Source organism: Hemitrygon akajei, chromosome 4 (genome assembly GCF_048418815.1).
Source record: "Hemitrygon akajei chromosome 4, sHemAka1.3, whole genome shotgun sequence".
Lineage (NCBI taxonomy): Eukaryota > Metazoa > Chordata > Chondrichthyes > Myliobatiformes > Dasyatidae > Hemitrygon > Hemitrygon akajei.
This window is the reverse complement of record NC_133127.1, coordinates 83,904,845-83,919,408: the sequence shown is the minus strand read 5'-3', so window position 1 is coordinate 83,919,408 and position 14,564 is coordinate 83,904,845. Positions and strand designations below refer to the sequence as shown.

The 14,564-nt window shown below is 45.4% G+C and overlaps 1 protein-coding gene across 1 annotated transcript in view; it reads left to right on the top strand.

Annotated features, from left to right (window-relative positions):
* The first annotated feature begins 6,454 nt into the window (after positions 1–6,454).
* tma16 (translation machinery associated 16 homolog) overlaps positions 6,455–14,564 on the top strand; it is a 31,464-nt gene continuing 23,354 nt past the window's right edge. The window contains exons 1-2 of the mRNA XM_073042979.1: positions 6,455–6,548; positions 11,595–11,704. Of these exons, the coding sequence (XP_072899080.1) occupies positions 6,546–6,548; positions 11,595–11,704 (113 nt within the window). The 5' untranslated portion in view covers positions 6,455–6,545. The remainder of the gene's footprint in view (positions 6,549–11,594; positions 11,705–14,564) is intronic.

The following is a 14,564-nucleotide window of genomic DNA, read 5'->3' as shown; positions in this document are numbered from 1 at the left end:
ATTTCAATTACTGTCACCTTCCTATCATCTTGAACCAGTCTGAACCCTACGCCGGGGACCTAGGTAGGTGCCGGGCCTTCATGTTACAATGCTCCCTAGTCTTTGATCTGCAGCCATGTACCTACACTTCCGATAAATCTAAGATTGCGTACATCATGGGGCTGTTACGAGGGGATGCCTTCGTTTGGGCAACCGCGATATGGGATAACTGACCAGAGGTTCATTCCTCCTACTCCTCCTTTGTCGCTGAAATGAGGAAAGCCTTCGAACAATCCATTCGTGGTAAGGACGCCACGAAACGGTTGCTTACTCTTCATCAGGCTTCGCAAAGTGTGGCCAGGTATTCCATTGAGTTCCAGACCTTAGCTGCAGACTCCGGGTGGAATGACGAGGCCCTATGGGAGGTGTTTTGATAGGGCCTCTCAGACAAGATAAAGGATGAGTTGGCCGCGAGGGACGACATAGACTGTCTGGACTCTCTGATCTTGCCAGCCATTCGATTAGATTATTGACTTCAGGAGCGTCAGAGAGAGAGAACCAGTCACCCTGCTCCTCGGGGAAGCCCACAGTCTACCTTACCAGTCTCAGCCAGCCCCCCTTCCCCAGCCGCTCCCAGTGTGGCTCCTGCTATGACCGTCCCCACCCCCCGGGGGAGGAATCGATGCAGCTGGGACAGAACCGTCTCTCCCCGGCCGAATGAATTCAGTGGAGGTGGAGAGCTGGGGAGTGCTACTATTGTGGCCAGCTAGGACATTTCCGGGATACCTGCCCTCAGCGGCCAAAAGGGGAGGGCTCACCAGTGAGAAAGGGAGCTCTGGTGAGCCAAATGATACTCCTTCAGCACCCCAGACTCGAATGCAGATCCCGGCAACCGTGAATTACCAACACCAGTCCCTGTCCCTATCCGCTTTAGTGGATTCTGGTGCTGAGGGCAATCTGCTGGACGAAGAGATAGCCACCCAGGCCGGAATACCCCGCGAGCTGCTAACCACCCCCCTGGAAGCCCAGGCCCTGGACGGAAAACTGCTGGCTCGGGTGACCCACTGTACGCCACCCCTGATCTTGATCCTATCCGGCAACCATTGGGAGGAGTCTCATTCATTCACTTCAAGCCCTGGTAGTTCTAGGGTATCCATGGCTGACCCAACACAATCCCCATATTGACTGGTCTACCGAGAGGGTAGCCGAATGGAGCCCATCTTGCCATGCCAACTGTCTGCAGTCGGTCCCATCTCCCAGAGAAGCTACCGCGTCCCTGCCTGTTTTGGAACCCCTCAACTTGACCCGCATCCCCACAGAGTACCATGACTTGGGACAGGTGTTCAGTAAACAATGGGATTGTGCTATCGACCTTCTCCCCAGGGCCCCGCTATCCACCAGTCGCCTTTTAAACCTATCCCGACCGGAGTGAGAGGCCATGGAGAAGTACATTAGCGAGTCCCTCGTGGCGGGCATTATCAGGCCTTCATCCTCCCTGGTAGGTGCTGGTTTCCTTTTTGTAGAAAAGAAGGACGGGACGCTTCGCCCTTGCATTGATACCGAGGCCTAAATAATATGACAGTTAAGAACAAGTACCCTCTACCCCTCATTAGTTCGGCATTTGAACCACTGCATGGAGCCACCATCTTCTCCAAGCTGGACCTTCGCAAGGCCTACCATTTAGTTAGGATGAGGGAGGGGGTGAATAGAAGATGGCCTTCAATACACCTCTGGGCCACTTTGAATATTTGGTTTCACCAATGCACCCGCCATTTTCCAAACCCTGATCAATGACGTACTGAGGGACTTTATCAATCAGTTCGTATTTGTTTACCTTGACAATATCCTGATATTTTCTAGCAGCCCCCAAGAATACGTACACCATGTCCATCAAGTCCTCCAGAGACTGTGGGAAAACCAGTTATTTGCAAAGGCGGAAAAATGCGAGTTCCACGTCCCTTTGGTCAGCTTCCTAGGCTATATCTTTGAAAGCGGACAGGTAAAAGCAGGCCCTGAGAATATCCGGGCAGCGGAGGAATGGCCTAGACCCATGACACGCAAACAACTTCAACGATTCCTGGGGTTTGCAAACTTCTACCGCAGATTCATTAGAGACTACAGTCAAGTGGCAGCACCCCACCCCCCCCCCCCCCCCCCCTTACCCGGCTTAGCTCGCCTACCACACCGTTTTGCTGGGACTCCGAAGCTGACTCAGCATTCACTGCCCTGAAGAGGCGTTTCACCACCACTCCCATCCTAGTCCATCCGGACCCGTCCTGTCAATTCATCGTTGAGGTGGATGCCTCTGACTCTGGGTTAGGAGCGGTCCTATCCCAACGGGCAAGTTCAGACAAAAAGCTTCACCCCCGCACCTTCTACTCTCGCCGATTGTACCCCGCTGAGCGGAATTACGACGTGGGGAATCAAGAACTGCTGGCGGTCAAACTAGCACTGGAAGAATGGAGGCACTGGTTGGAGGGGGCAGAACACCTGCTTGTCTGCGACCACCTCCCGTGGGTTCAGTACGCCCACAACTCTCTGGTGAGCTCTGCCCTTGGGAGGTCTCCGTTTGGGTGCTCCCTTGGGTACCAACCCCCGCTGTTCCTGGGGTATATTCAGACCGCCAAATGATTGAACCCCCACCAGGCCCGTTGGGCATTGCTTTTTGGGCAGATCCAAGAACGGGAAGCGGGACGCGCTATCCCGCCAGCATGACTCCAAGGATGACACTTCCAGTCCCGAGACTATCCTCCCACCAGCCTGCGTGGTGGCCACCCTCACTTGGGAGATCGAGGCTAAAGTAAAGGAAGCCCAGCGGGATGACCCCGACCCTGGCAATGTACCCGACGATCGCCTGTACGTGCCCGTCTCCGTCAGGTCTCGGGTTTTCCAATGGGGGCACACATCCCGGTTCGCCTGGCGCCCCGGGAGTGATCGGACCCTGGCTCTCCTGAGGAAGCACTTTTGGTGACCGTCCATGGAGGGGGACACCCTTTCTTGTGTCTCAGCTTGTTCCATCTGTGCCTGGGGAAAGGTCCCTCATCGACCACATGCAGGTCTACTTCGTCCTCTACCTGTCCCTGGTCACACATCGCCCTAGACTTCGTCACTGGTCTACCCTCTTCCTGCGGAAACACCACTGTCCTCACTGTGGTAGACCGATTCTCCAAGGCGGTGCACTTTGTGGCCCTCCCTAAACTCCCTTCCTCTCAAGAAACCGCAGATCTTCTCATCCACCACGTCTTCCACCTCCACGGAATCCCCGCGGACAGCATCTCCAATCGAGGTCCTCAGTTCATCTCGCAGGTGTGGAAGGCCTTCTGTCAAGCCTTAGGTGCATCAGTCAGCCTGTCATCCGGCTGCCCCCCCCCACCCCCAGACGAACGGGCAGACGGAACGGGTCAACCAAGACCTGGAGGCGACGCTACGTTGTGTAACAGCAAACAATCCTTTGACCTGGAGCGACCACCTCCTGTCGGTTGAGTACGCCCACAACTCTCTGGTGAGCTCTGCCATTAGGAGGTCTCCGTTCGAGTGCTCCCTGGGGTATCAACCCCCGCTGTTCCCCACGCAAGAAGAGGAGATTGCGATACCCTTGGTTCAGGACCATATTGATCAGTGCCTTAAGATTTGGGAGGAAACATGCACGGCACCTACTCAAATCAACAAATCAAATTAAGAAGACAGCCGACCGACACTGGACTCCGGCGCTGGAGTATCAACCTGGGAAGATGGCGTAGCTTTCCTCCAGGGACATCCCGCTCAAAAAACGAACATAGGAAACTCATCCCTTGCTTCCTGGGACAATTCAAGGTTGAAAGGGTTATCAATCCCTCAGCAGTCCGCCTAAAGCTCCCAAGGTCCATGCGCATCCACCCAACTTTTCATGTGTCTCAGTTAAAGCCAGTCTCCGTCAGCCCCTTGTGTCTCCTGGCTGAGACTCCCCCCACCTGCCCGTATCATCGACAACCATCCGGCATACACCGTCCGAAGACTACTGGATGTGCGCTGTAGGGGCAGGGGTCTCCAATACCTGGTAGACTGGGAAGGGTACGTTCCAGAAGAGCGTTCCTGGGTTCCCCGCTCCTTCATCCTAGACCCTCCCCTCATCCAGGATTTTCATCGGGACCATCCAGACAGGCCTGGAGGTTCGCTGGGAGGCTCCCGTTGAGGGAGGGGTACTGTCACAGTCCTTTCTGGCAATCGCCCACCTGGCTACTTTCCTCAGGAACTAGGCCTCAATCACCTCGTTTAATTCCAATCATTCCCAGATTCCACTAACTACAAACACCTGCTTTTCATCAGCAAATGCAGCATAAAAATCCTGTGACCATAACTAGGAGCTACCAGTTTGTTGGTCGACTTGTGTACAAGCAATCTTGTTCCATGGTTCTTAAGACAATCAGTTCTAAGTCTAGCATCGTTCCTGAATTCTCGACTAAGACCAAGACTCTGGGTAAAGACTCCCTTGGCACCAATTCCACGCTCGCTGTGACCATAACGCCTCCTGACTCGGCCTGTGTTCAGCACCCGGGTTTGTTCCACTGCCATGTCCTTGCAACACTCTCTTTATGAAGTGTGCATTTTCCAAGAAGGTCTGATAAGGAAGCATTGGTCTTTGTCAAGATATCGGAAGCAACTGCAAAACACCACTGCAACTGAAAAATTATCAACAGCATGAAAGGTGTGTCTGAAAGATGGGTCTGAAACTACTAGTCTTGTAGTGTAAGAAGTTGTACACAACTGCAGACTTTCATATTCCACTGCGTGGGACTACATGCTGAGGAACACAATGAAGTTTAACATTACTGCTGCCGAGGCTTTATGAGAAGGGGACACAGTGTCATCTTGCTACTCGACACTGAGCTGGGCCCTGTGTGAAAACCTTACAAACTAATCACCGGTGGAATGCTTCGGAATGAAAAAACAGTGATGTCATGTGTGACTCACTGGCCACTTTAATACTCCTGTGTTAATGCAAATATCAGCCAATAATATGCTAGCAACTCAATACATAAAAGCATTCAGATATGGTCAAGAGGTTCAGTTGTTGTTCAGACTAAACATCAAAATGCGAATGAAATGTGATCTAAATGTCTGACCATGGAATGATTGTTGGTGCCAAATGGGGTGGTTTGAGTATCTCAGAAACTGCTGATCCCTTGAGATTTTCACACACAATCTTATAGAGTTTGTAGAGGATGATCCCAAAAACAAACAAAAAAAAGTGAGTGGCAGTTCAGTGGATTAAAATGCTTTGTTCATGAGAGAGACTGCCCTTCTCATCATCCATAAATTTGCTGACAGAATCTCATATGGTGACGAGGGTGCACAGGAGTGAGACATACCAGATAGTTGAGTGGTGCGGCAGCAACAACCTTGCACTCAACATCAGTAAACCACAGAGTTGATTGTGGACTTCAGAAAGGGTAAGGCAATGGGAATACATACAATCACCAGTCCTCAGGGAGGGATCAGAAGTGGAGAGAGTCAGTGATTACAAGTTTCCAGGTGTTAGTATCTCTGAGGACCCAACCTGATCCCAACATATCAATGCAGCTATAAAGAAGGCACGGCAGCGGCTGGCTATATTTCATTAGAAGTTTGAGGAGATTCGGTATGTCACCAAAACACTCATGAATTTCTACAAATATACCACGGAGAGCATTCTAGCTGGGTGCCTCACTGTCTGGTAAAGGGGGAGGGGGAGGAGTGCTATGGCACAGGATCAAAATAAGCTGTACAGAGTTGTAAAATTAGTCAGCTCCATCATAGGCACTGGACATCTTCAAAGAGTGGCGCCTCAGAAAGGCGGTGGCCATTATTAAAGACCCTCATCACCCAGGACATACTCTCTTCTCACTGTTACCATCAGGTAGGAGATACAGAAGACTGAAGGCACACACTCAGCGATTCAGGAACAGCTTCTTTCCTTCTGCCATCCGATTCCTAAATGGACATTGAATCCATGAACACTACCTCACTAAATTGTATTTCCTATTTTTTGCACTACTTATTTAATAATTAAATAGAATTCTGATTCACCAAGAAGTTACACAAGATCTCAGTGCTTGTTTGAAAGATCAGCTGAAAAAGTATCCTGTCAAATAAACTTCAAAAGTATGCTCAAGTGACCATCAGGCAAGATCCACCACCTCCCTTAGATCCCAAGATACTCCCTGCAGACTATTATGACCAGTTATGAGGTTAGAAGTTCGCGATACTGGAGCAATTGAGACACAACTAGGTTCGGAATAAACTAGGAAGACATGCTTAGATTTTCATTGCCGGGGTGAATTTTCAGTGGAATAACTACACTGAGAACCGCGACTTTCACCATCATCCGGTGTCAATACAATCACTAACACGAAGAGAACACAGTGCGCTCTATCTGCGAAGAACACAGCGCTGGGCACGGTTGCCAGGGAGACAAAAATCACTTCCTGTTGTTGGAGCAACAGGAATTCAGGCACCCAGAACACTTCCGACTGCCATGGGGTTCCGGGCAGCTGCAGTTGTCGGGGGAAGGGAATTGGGGGACCGATTGAAGTTCCGGCGGCGGCAGAATGGTGAGGGCATGTGGATACGTAGCTTCTTATTACATAATAACAACAGACAAAATGCTGGTAGATGCACGGGTCTAGGCCCGAAACGTCGACAGCGCTTCTCCCTATCGATGCTGCCTGGCCTGCTGTGTTCCACCTGCATTTTGTGTGTGTTCTTATTACATGGTGTTTCTGCCTCTCCTCACGACTTTGAGCCAGTCCGGACCCACTCAGACATGGGCTCTGTAACCTGAGAGCAAACGCGTCTGACCAGATTTGATTGTTGGGCTAGGGTCCTGATCACTTGGATTGAGTTACCTTCAGAGGCACGAAAACGTGGGGGAGATTTTTAAATAGTAATCGAGTGGGACTGTGGCTAGCAGCCTAGCAGTTACTGCCTAATTTCTTACTGACCTCGAGTAGATGGTAGTGAGCCAATGAATCAGCGATATTTTTCCGAATCGGAATGCAGCTCCCATGGAGAGCAAATACCACTCGCTTTCAGCGCTCGAACTTGGCGATAAAGTAGTCTGGGAAGTAGCCGCAGTGAAGTTGTAACTCGTGTGCACTGAACATGTGTCATGTTCCTGCTGGAAAGGAATACTTAGGGTGGTGACTGGGGTGACAATCGTGCAGGTTTTTTAGCCCTGGATGGAGTTGAGCTTCTTGGGTGAGGTTGGAATTGCGTTCATCCAGACAAGGAGAGAGTATTTATGACATTAGCGTTGTGGGTGATGGAAAGGCTTTGGGGTGTCATTCATTGCAGGTGCATAGCCTTGGGCCTCTCTTGCACCCAGAATATTTATCTAAATGGTTCATGTGTATCTTGGTCAATGGCAGTTGCTGCTGGGTGTTTTTGGTGGGGCAATTGATATACAGATTGCTGTAATGAGCTCTAGGCACTCAAATTTAAGGTTAGTCTTAATAACATTGTTGATATTTTCCTCATCAAATTACCTATTGAAAACTGCCAAATTAGTGTAGGCCTGATTTTTTTTTGTTGGATAGGACATACATAGTAATTTTTCACATTGTCATTGGATGCTAATGAAATTGTATTGAACTGCAGGGCAAGATTTCAAACACACCCTTTGATCCTGTAGGAGAATTTTGTTGGGCCATTGTCTTTTGTTGTATTTAATTCTCTTAAGTGTCTCTTTTCCTATGGAATGAATCAAAAAATCTGGAGAAAAGCTTCTGTGCTGTATTAGATTGGAAGGCAGAGAGTGGCAGTAGATGGTTGCCTGACCTGTGACTTGTGTACCGATGGGTTTGGTACTAGATCTGTTGTGGTTTGTTATTTATATTAATAATTTGGTTGATAATGTGGAAAACTGGATCAGCAAACTTACCAGCTATCAAAGCTTGCAGCAGGATCTGGACCAGCTGAAAAATGACACAATGCATTTAAAGCTAACACTAAATTTAATGGTGTCGCACTTTGGGAGAACAAACGAGAGTAGGATATACACAGTGAACGGTATGGTACAGAGAAGTGCAATAGAACAGAGGGACCTGGGAATACAGATCAATAATTGCTTGAAAGTGGCATCACAGGCAGGTAGGGGCATAAAGGGAGCTTTTGGCACGTTGCCCTTTATGAATCAGAAAGTATTCAGTCCAGGAGCTTGGATATTATGTTGAAGTTGCACAAGATGCTGATGAGGTCTATTGTGTGCAGTTCTGGTAATCTGACTACAGGAAAGCTGTCAATAAGGTTGAAAGAGTCCAGGAACTATTTACAAGGACACTTCACCTGCGAGCCTTTCAGGTGAGGTGACATATCATCTGTCAGTCTGTTGGGGTCATACACTGTGTCTGATACCCCCGGTGTGGCCTCCTGTATATCAGTGGCCTCCTGTATATTTAGATTGGAAGACTGTTTCGCCGAGCACCTATGCTCCATCCACCACAAAAAGTGGGATCTCCCGGTGGCCACCCATTTTAATTCCACTTCCCAATCCCATTCTGACATGTCTATCCATGGTCTCCTCTACTCTTGCAATGCAGCTACACTTACGTTGGAGGAACAACACCTTGTATTCCATCTGATAGCATAAACATCGATCTCTCGAACTTCCAGTAATGTGGGCCCTCCTTCACCATTCCCCATCCCCTTTTCCCTCTTTCAGCTTATCTCCTTACCTGCCCATCAACTCCCTCTGGTGCTCCTCCCCGCTTTCTTTCTTCCATGGCCTTCTGTCCTCTCCTATCAGATTCCCCCTTCTCCAGCCCTGTATCTCTTTCACCAATCAACTTCCCGGCTCTGTACTTCACCCCTCCTGGTTTCACCTATCACCTTGTTTCTCCCTCCTCTTCCCCCTCAACCTTTTTCTCTCCAGTCCTGCTGAAGAGTCTCGGCCTGAAATGTTCAACTGTACTCTTTGCCATAGATGCCACTGGCCTGCTGAGTTCCTCCAGCATTTTGTGTTTGTCGCTTGGATTTCCCGCATCTGCAGATTTTCTCTTATTCACAAGGATGTTGCTGGGACTTGAGGAGCTGAGTTAGAGGAAATGATTAAATAAGTTAGGACCTTGTTCTCTGGAATGAAGGGATGATTTGATAGAGGTATATAAAATTATGAGGGTATTGAGAGGGTAAATGCAAGCAGGCTTTTTCCACTGAGATTGTGTGGGACTACAACTAGAGGTTGTGGGTTAAGGGTTAAAGGTGTGCTGTTTAAGGGGAATATTGAGGAGGAACTTCTTCAGTCAGAGGGTGGTGAGAGTGTTGACCAAGTTGCCAGCAGAAGTGGTGAATGTAGGATCAATATCAACACTGAAGAAAAGTTTGGATAGGTACATGGATGGGGGGATTTATTTATTTCATTTATATATTGAGATAAGCACAGAGTAGGCCCTTCCAGCCTCTCGAGCCATACCACCCAGCAGACCCCAATTTAACCCTAATCTAATCACGGGACAATTTACAATGACCAATTAACCCACCAACTGATACGTTTTTGGACAGTGGGAGGAAAATGGAGCACCCAGAGGAAACCTACACAGTCATGGGGAGAACTGTGGGCTCGGGGTAATGGGAATAGGCAGAATAACAGTTTGCCTTGGACTAGGTGCTTTTTCTGTGCTGTAGTGTTCTATGACCATCTCAGGATCAACCTCTTTTCATTGTAGATTGTTGCAGGGCAGTAGCCTTGTTATGTACCCTCACTGAGATCCACTCTCATTGAGGATTGGCATGTTCTTAGAGCCTGCATCTCCAATTAGTTCTATATTTGTCTATCAGCTCACGATTGTTAGCCTGGACTGACGGAGCTTGGAAAGGGTCATTTCACACTGTGTGCATTGTGTCTCCATAATTAAAAAGCACTTGCAACAGGGGGAGAGGTATTGGAGACTCCAGAAAAACCTTGAGAGTAAAAGTTTAATTCTGTGCTGGCAATAGTTACATATAAATTGTTTCCAACTCGCCTATTGCATTGGGCTCCTAGTTCATTGCTTTTATGAGATCATTAGCTGCTTTAGGATTCCAGGTCACCACATTTACAACAGGGTGGCAGGATCTAGGAATTCACAGTACCTTTAAGCCTCAGCTTATATTAGTCCAGGCTATCTAAGTCTGCTTAACAGAGCCCAAATGCAAATGAATATATCATTAGATTTGACCTCATTAATGGCTGCTTTGTTATGATTATGTCTCTCTGTGATGTCTTCTGTCCAATGGTTGCTAGCTCCTTACATTTTTTTTTAATGGGTTCTTCCTATTTCATCTATGAGTCTGTACTTAACAATCATAAGGCATTCAGATAGTAGTGGGGTTGGAGAGGTGGGGGATATTGGTTGAAAATCATAAGCAGCTATTAAGGGACCAGAATTGAAAAGAGAACAGGAAATTCCTTTTGATGAGTTTTACTCCAACCTGTAATTTTACCAAATTACAATATTTTATCAGCTGTAACTGCAGGCCTGCAAATTTGAGTTTATGTATATATAAAGCCTGATAAAGTGCCTAGTACAATATTCTCTAAGCAGCTTGCAAATTTATAGTCCCTGCATCTTGCTTGTAGATTATTTCTCTTTTTGTTTGGATTAAACAGGAGCAGTAATTGTTATCAATTGCCTTTGTAACATCAGTGTATGTGCACTCATCAACCAAGTATTGCATCAACTTAAAGATCAGTTAATTGTAATTTCCCTGTATTTTGCTAAACTACTTAATGGCAAAACCAATAATTTGCATCTATCAGATCTCTGGGTAATATTTCTACTATTTTTGTTGCTTTTAAGCATATGAACAATGAAGAAAACATCTTTTTCTTCTAAATGAATCCATTTCAGTCAATTTGACTGTTGTACATTGAGAGTTTATTATTGCACTTTGTCATGGCCAATGTTTATAGCCTGGGGGCATATTATTGCTGACACTCTCCATATAGATTTTATAATTTTCCATTATGTGAATGACATTAACTTTTAAAGTAAAATTAATCATCAGATTATTGCTTTATTAAGGGTACAGTAAGTCTGATTTGTTGATTCTAACTGTATCTCCGTTTGGTATTGGGGGGGTGCTACTGTGCACAATCAAATTAAGCTTAGTCAGCGCCATCCTGGTCATTAGCCTCCATAGTATCCAGGACATTGTCAGGAGCGATGCCACAAGATGACGGCATCCATCATTAAGAACTCCCATCACTCAGGTCATACCGTCTTCTCATCACTACCATTGGGAAGGAGGTACAGGAGCCTGAAAGCACACACTCAATGATTCAGAAACAGCTTCTTCCTCTCTGCTTTTTGAGTTCTGGATGGACATTAAACTCATGAACACTATCTCATTCCTTCTTTTATTTGTATTTTTGCACTACTTATTTAACTATTTTAAAATGCTATGTGTACTTAACTGCAGTTCATATTTTTTTGACTATTATGCATTGCATTGTAATGCTACTGCAAAGACAATGAATTTCACAACATGTGCAGGTGTAGTTAATGTGATTCTGATTCTAACAGAGCCTCTATCTCATCAGATAATGAGTTAGAACTGAATGTTCTTGAGTAGGACAGTGCAATGTCTTTTTTTTTTAAAAAGTGTTTTATTTTGTATAGCCTAAAGCGCCAAAAACTAAGAAAGTGCCGGAGAATAAGGTTATCCATCCATATAGCAGAAAGGCTGCACAGCTAGTACGGGAGTCACATAAACAAGAGAAGAAAGATAAGTATGTTATTGTACTTTTGAAAGTCTTTACATTGCTCTGATACCGTACATCAGTGTTCCCTTTCCTCATTCAACGTTTTCTCTTCTTCCTGTTTGTTCTGTGTATCGTGCTTTGTTTAATACTAGTGATTGGTCTATCAGTTTTGTCAAATAATGTTACTTCAGTTATTGAGGGAATCTTGTAGTTACATCCATTATTTGAAAGGTAAGTTCTTCGTAATCCCAATAGCTTCTGAACTGATTAGTAACAAGACAAGTAACTTGTTTGAATGAAGTCTTGATCTAATTGAACTATTTTTGTTTTTTAACATTTGACAATTGTTTCTGTTTTGTGGCAGTTGATATAGTTGGCAGCATTCTCAGTGCAGCTAGTACTGTGGATTACAGACCCTCGCTCACTCTTAGTGGTAACTGAGGAAGTGCTAAATTTTTAGATGGCTGAACCTGTGTATGTTTTAAACTAGGTGTCTGAGCGTCCAAGTGGACATAAAAGGTCAGGTCATTATTTTTGCTGTTGGTATGTACAAAATTGCTGTAACATTATCTCACAGAAAGCAAATAATCATTCATGAAAGATGGTTGGACACATTGGAGATCTGGTTAGGTATATCCAGCTTGTTCATTTATAAACATTTGGCCAGTTTAATAGACTTCATGTAATACTTCAATGTTATTTGCTAGTTAGCAACAATCAGTATTTAAATATATCTCTCAACTAGTATTTTCCATCTAGTGTTCCTGTTTGAAGTTGTTTGGTTCTATGTCACTGACTTTCCTGAATAGAATCATAGAGCTTAATGGGACAAAGCTGGCCCTTTGGTTACTGTAGTTAATTATTATTCAAAGTTCACCTCATGTAGAGGTTGTATATCAGAGCAAATGAGTAGATATCCTGGAGGAATTTTTCGCTCCCCCCTCATTTTGTTGTGGCACAGTGGTCTGTTATCTTTTAGATCTACTTAGATCAGTACCAGGCAGAATACTTATCAACTGGGACATTTTTCGGAGACCTCCTGTGTTCTTCCTTGATGTGCAAAAATCAAATGGTAGTTAGAAATTATTCAGAATAAATGAGCCTTTTCCTGTTAAAAATTCTCCAAAGTGGATAATCACAATTATGTCAAATATAATAAGAGTAAATATCTCCTTGTTATAAAAAAGGATCTAGTGCTTTCCCGGCATATATGACAAATACACTCCTCTTGACCTTGTACCTGGCTGGAATCCCGTGAAGAGTTTATTCACCTTTTTTATTATATTCAATTTTGTATTCACAAGTGAAAGGAATTCTATTACCAAGAGACCCAAGACTGCAGATTCTAGATTCTGAAGCAAAAACTGCTGCAGGAACTTAGTAGGTCAGGTTGCATCTGTGAGTGGGGGAGGGAGGAAGGAATTGTCAACATTTTGGGTTCATCCCTGGTATCAGGACTGAGACCGGAGAGGGAAGATGGGCAGATATCAGCTGTTGGCACCTTCATCCTCTCCTCTCCTCTCCCTCCCCTGACTGCATCTGACTTTGTTTCTTTGCTTCCGTCTTTCACCCCGCTAGCCCTTGTCACACTCCTCCCTCTCTCCATTACACTTGTATTTTCCCTCTCCAATCTCAGTCCCTGGTCGCTGAGTATTGACTCAAAACATTGACAGTTCCCATCCCCTCACAAACGCTGCTGGTCATGCAGACTTACTCCGGTTTATCTTTGCTGTAACCAGGTCACTGTGCCTCTCTTAGCTTTTGGTAATAGATGTTTAAAACTACTATCGTACAAACTAGATGCAGAATTAACATTTTTAGTAACCTTCAGGTTGGGCCAGCATGCATTTGTCACAGGGAAGACAGCCTCTGGCCCAACCAAACTGAGAAATCTCGTTTGTGTGGATGCTGCAAGATGTGTTGCCTGGTTACAAATCCGAACTGCAAAATATCAGGCAGTATATAATATGCAATTAAACGATTGAACTTTATAAATCTTAATCTTACTATAGGGTTAGTAAAGAAAATAAAAAGCAATGAAACAGTTTAATATGCATGTTGGAGCTCACAGATTCTTTCATTTGTTCCCCATCAACCTCCTCCGAGCGACGCTGACTGTCAGACCCTTACTCAGAATCTACTCTGTCCGCCAATCTACTAACACTCTCCATTCATGTCTTCTCTCTTCATCTCTTGCTGACAAAAGACCGCAAAATCCCTGCACCCAGACCCACAAGAAAGAACAAAATGCCTTTCATTGGATAGCTCACATTCCAAAGCCCCTGTTATCTCTAGTCATAACCCAAACATTGCTGTTACAGAGAAACCATTACATTAGCATTAAAACCTTACAGAAAAACCATTACATTAGCGGTGAAACCTTACAGCGCGTTACATTCTCCCTCCACCAAATTTAGTCATGTCCTCATGACATTTTGATAATTCGCCAACCCTTCCTGCAAAACCACAAAGCCCAATCCAGGTGCAAAAGGCAGTGAGATAGCTCCTCAAAATGGTAGAAGTCACACTTTGTTCCCATGGTGCTACGTAGTTCAGTCTATCCGGTGGTCTCCTAATTCACTGAGACCTCCGTACCCCCTCATCTACAAACCCCATTGCCAGAAAAGTTGGGATATTTTCCAAAATGCAATAAAAACAAAAATCTGTGATATGTTAATTCACATGAACCTTTATTTAACTGACAAAAGTACAAAGAAAAATTTTCAATAGTTTTACTGACCAACTTAATTGTATTTTGTAAATATATACAAATTTAGAATTTGATGGCTGCAACACACTCAACAAAAGTTGGGACAGAGTTAAAATAAGATTGAAAAGTGCACAGAATATTCAAGTAACACCGGTTTGGAAGACTCCACATTAAGCA